This window comes from Penaeus japonicus, unplaced genomic scaffold (genome assembly GCF_977035675.1).
Source record: "Penaeus japonicus unplaced genomic scaffold, GWHDUDI00000001_assembly GWHDUDI00000015, whole genome shotgun sequence".
NCBI classification, from domain to species: Eukaryota; Metazoa; Arthropoda; class Malacostraca; order Decapoda; family Penaeidae; genus Penaeus; species Penaeus japonicus.
The window spans coordinates 12792147-12797146 of NW_028234417.1; the positions used below are offsets into that span (position 1 = coordinate 12792147).

A 5000-nucleotide genomic window follows, 5' to 3' on the forward strand; every position below is an offset into this window, starting at 1 on the left:
TTTCCAGTCATCCCTTGTCATGACAGGTTCTGCATCGAGGAAGAACATTACGTCCGGACACACTAGGTACAAATAGCCTTCCTGCCCGAGTCTCGTGAACCAGTCTCGATACAAGAGCGAACCTTCCAGCGTGGTACCGAAGGAGAGGCGCTGGAGGAGGTTCGCCGGAACCAGGAAGGGTCCGAGCACGTCGTCGCAGTACATGCACTCTTGGCGCGAGTACTGGTAGCCACGGATGAATGTAGCGTGGTAGTTCGTGAAGGATTTCTGTAGACAGCCATGGCGCCAACGCCCGCTCTCGTCGCGGTAGGCTCCGGCGGCTACTCCTACAGCTGGGAGACAGTCCACCACCCGTAGCAGCCTTGCCAGGGGGGAGAAGTTCCAGGAGAAATGCACAAGGCCGTCTCCTATCAGCACGTGGGACGTCTTCACCTTAGAGACAGCTTCGTTGAGGAACGCCCCAGTACTCACGGACAGATTCTGACGCAGAACCACGAGATTCTCGCCTTGGGGAGGCTCGGGGTCGTCTTTTCCCAGAAGGAGTATGACAGTGAGGTCGTGCTTCTCCCTCAGTCCTTGTACCACGCGGGACAGTCGGTCCTCTTCCCACCCTCGAGCTGGCAGGATCACACTCAAGACCTCGGCGAGCGGTGGGGCGAAGTCACACTTGTGCTCTAGGAATTTGTTGTTGTCGTAGGACTCCGGACACACCAGAGAAGTCGGGCGCAGATCCTCCTGCCCCATCCGCGGATCCAAGACAGAACTGATCATGTCCAGCTGAGCTGACCACTTCCTACTTTGCGGATCCTCGTCTGGGGACACGCAAAGAAAATATTTGGAGCATTGTTCTACAAGAAAGCAATGGGAAAGCTATGTAAGAGGAAAACTGCGGCCAAGTGACAAAGATGTACTGGATTAATAACGTTATAATACGTGCATGTGATTTTAATAAAGCAATATTCGTTGATATTCTTCCGTCACAAAATTCAATCCATATGGAAATTAGATAACTAAGCTGGAGAATAAAATACGCTTCTGTTCTTGTAGGAAAACTAGAATCAGCAATAGAAGAATTACTTAAAAATATAGATCAATAGATATTCCTCCTCATAATTTTCGAGGTAGTGAAGACCAATGATAAGGGAGGTTGAACTAGGGTGACACGAGATTTTGGCTAAAATATTGAAGTTTATAAAATTTTCTGAGAAATTGCCAGTAGGCCTATTTTCGGCCGTAGAATCCGATCAGGACCTAAGAATTGCCGAAAAAAATTAAATTGTACTTTCTCCTTTTTCCTTTTTTATAAGTTCAGTCGATTTCACTTTTACGTTCTGCACCGCCCGGCGCCAAATTCTTTTTTTTTTTTTTTTTGCCAGAATTTTTATAAAATTTGAAAATATTTTTTTCATTTTGTAAAATTTGAGGAGATAGCGAGACACACTAGTTAAAAGGTAAAACAAGTACTAAAAGTAAATCACAGTAGGCGATTTCATTATTACTTTTATTTTTTTTCTATTAATTAAACGTAGAAAAAATTGCCAAAATAATGTCGTGTCACCCTAGGTCGAACACCTTAAGCCAATATAAGAGAAGGTTTAAAGGTAAACGTATAATTCCACATTGCAAGATATGAACCTGAACTCAGAAGATTGTAATTGAGATGTCAGTTGCATATTCGGCATGTAATACAGAAGACTTAATCATAAAGTTCAAATACACATCATGCATTGCGGAATCATCCACTCTCACCCACGACTTCGACAAACCCTACCTGCATGTGCGAGAATATCCCTGCTGAGAGAGGCGAGCTCCGAGGCCAGCCTTTGCCTCATGGCCTGGGGGAGGCAGGGGTCAGGAGGGCGCTTCGGCTTTGGCTCTGCAACAGCACAGAAAAGTACCAGCCTATTTCTCGTCGAAGAAGGTGTGAATAATAAGAGTGAACCTTTTCGCAGGGCAAACTATGATATTACGATTTCAGAGTTGTGCGAAATTATTAATTCTCATCTTAAGATATAGATATTATTTACATCAACAAAATACCAACAAATTAAATTGAATAATATATGGAATTTGTACAATTCAATCACAATGTAAACTTATTATCAAAAAGAAAATAGATAATCAATTTACACAATAATAGAGGTGGAGGTCTATTCACCTCCATGTTCACAGCACGGAATTTTCGTGCCGCGTCACTTCAGTATCTAAATGTATCTATTATCTATCAATCCCTGACTTAGAACAGGAAGCATCAGATGTAAAAAAGAAAAATAGAAGGCTGAAATACCTCTTCTTATCCATGCTGAGATAGAATGAGGAATGCAGTGCGGACTGCCCATGGTGAAAATAGTCCATGTTAGTATCACAGTCCCTGCTCCTAGGCACGCCCATGCCACCAGTTCTACAATGAAAATGTCCATGATAGAACTAATGATCGTAATAGTAATATTGATAATCATGATATCAATAACTATCATGATAATGATAATGACAATAACAATTATGATATTTATGATTGTAATAATAGTGATGATGATAGTAACAATATTACTATCAATATTATTGTTGCTGTCATCATAATAATCGTTATGATAATAATAAAAGACAATGATAATAATGAAAATAATAATAATGATAATAACACGGATAACAGTAATGATACTAATATTGATAGCTATGATAATAATGATCATAACAATGTTGATGATGATAATAAAAACTAATGATAGTAAAATTGATAATATTAATTATCATTATGGCAAGAATAATCACAAAAGCAATGATGATATAAATAATGATAATAATGACAACATTAAGGATAATAATAATATCAGTAATAATCATAGCAATAATGATAATAATAATGATAATGATAATAATAATTATAACAACAAAACTAATAACGATAAAAAACAAAGATATTAATACTACAGTTACTGTTCCTACTACCTACTACTACTCCTACCAATAGCAATGATAATACCAATCTAATAATCATTACCAATACTCAAAATATAATGAATCCATTGATCCATTTGTATCATTAGTCTGGTCAAGCATGAGTACTTCGACAACCATATCTGATAAATAAATGTATCTATACAGCTTCAGTAAAGTAGTCTGTTGTAAAAACGATAATCCAAGAACGTGAGAGATAAAGTCAAGGTATTAATAGAATCAACGTCCTATTGAGATTCAAACGGAATGACGATGGAAGAGAAAGGAACAGACAGACAAATATGGAAGACGAATGGAAAGACATAACCATAAAGTAAGGTAAAGCTTATATGATAAATCGCTTATGATATTATGAATCGTGTTGGTAAGCTGAATGATGTTATCGGTAAAGCCTAAGTTCAAAGTACGTTTTTTATTTTCAGAGTAGATTGTGAGCTATCAGCCTTCAAATAGATTCTTACACATTTTCAGGTCATTATTTTTAGATGAGGAAGAAAGAGGGAGAGGGAGAGAGAGAGAGAGAGAGAGAGAGAGAGAGAGAGAGAGAGAGAGAGAGAGAGAGAGAGAGAGAGAGAGAGAGAGAGAGAGAAAGAGAGAGAGAGAGAAAGAGAGAGAGAGAGAGAAAGGGGGCGGGCCTTGCCATCAACACACATCTCTCCTCTCGGATGACTTACGTAAAACGAAAACGCGCACGAACGTACATACATACAGAGAGAAAAAGGAAGGAGGAAGGAGAGAGAGAGAGAGAGAGAGAGAGAGAGAGAGAGAGAGAGAGAGAGAGAGAGAGAGAGAGAGAGAGAGAGAGAGAGAGAGAGAGAGAGAGAGAGAGAGAGAGAGAGAGAGAGGGAGAAGGGGGGCGGGCTTTGCCATCAACACACATCTCTCCTCTCGGATGACTTACGTATCGCTCACGGAACACGAAAACGAGCACGAACGTACATACATAGAGAGAGAAAAAGGAAGGAGGAGAGAGAGAGAGAGAGAGAGAGAGAGAGAGAGAGAGAGAGAGAGAGAGAGAGAGAGAGAGAGAGAGAGAGAGAGAGAGAGAGAGAGAGAGAGAGAGGGAGAAGGGGGGCGGGCTTTGCCATCAACACACATCTCTCCTCTCGGATGACTTACGTATCGCTCACGGAACACGAAAACGCGCACGAACGTACATACATAGAGAGAGAAAAAGGAAGGAGGAGAGAGAGTGAGAGAGAGAGAGAGAGAGAGAGAGAGAGAGAGAGAGAGAGAGAGAGAGAGAGAGAGAGAGAGAGAGAGAGAGAGAGAGAGAGAGAGAGAAAGAAAGAAAGAGAGAGAGAGAGAGAGAGCAAAATATCGATTTTAAGAACGCTGATACAAATTCTGGAGAAGCTCAACACTCTGCAGAGATAAACAGACCCTTCACCTGGCTCCTACAGACTATCCTTCCAACGCCCTCGTGCCTTTGGTTTGACCCTGGGACCTAGGCCAAGTTCTCGCCGCCTCGCTGCAAGGGAGCAGATCAATAGGAATAAGAGGCTCCACGCTGTCTGCAGAAGGCTCCCGACGTCCTTTTATACCTGTGGCAGCTTTTTAGACATTTCCGTGCCTTCGGCGAGACAAGATGACGTCTTTGGGGGCGATGATCAAATAAAGAAATGCGTAATAGATTCGGCGTGGCTGGCCGTTTCTTCTGTTCTTCGACAGTCGATATGTCTTGAGATATATCTACGTAATTCAAATTGAATTACGTAGATGTATAGCTATCCATTCGTTCAAACATTTCTTCCCTTTGCCTAATCAATCAATCGCTTTTCGCATGCAATCCTTCCTTAAAAATCAGAAAACAGTGATCTCACTTGTACCATATACATTGATGATATACCTGCTGTGCTTGACATGACTAAAAGTCCTAACTCTTTACATCCTCCTACCAGCGATGTGACCGGATTCGTGTAAGGTAGAAAAAGGGTAAAACAAATGATAATTCTCTGAATATTGTTACGCGGAGCTACTAACGCGGCCTTGTTCTTTTAAAAATACATTTGTATTATCTCAGAAATATCTTGTTACTACCT

The 5000-nt window shown here is 40.9% G+C and overlaps 1 protein-coding gene across 1 annotated transcript in view; it reads right to left on the bottom strand.

The window, feature by feature from the left end:
* The window catches only part of LOC122247552 (uncharacterized), an 8356-nt gene that overhangs the window by 2002 nt on the left and 1354 nt on the right, over positions 1 to 5000 (bottom strand). Inside the window, exons 2-4 of the mRNA XM_043006886.2 lie at positions 2288 to 2401; positions 1772 to 1876; positions 1 to 812 (exon numbers count right to left, since the gene is read on the bottom strand). The exon at positions 1 to 812 is cut by the window's left edge and continues 2002 nt beyond it. Coding sequence (XP_042862820.2) covers positions 1 to 812; positions 1772 to 1876; positions 2288 to 2401 — 1031 coding nt within the window. The remainder of the gene's footprint in view (positions 813 to 1771; positions 1877 to 2287; positions 2402 to 5000) is intronic.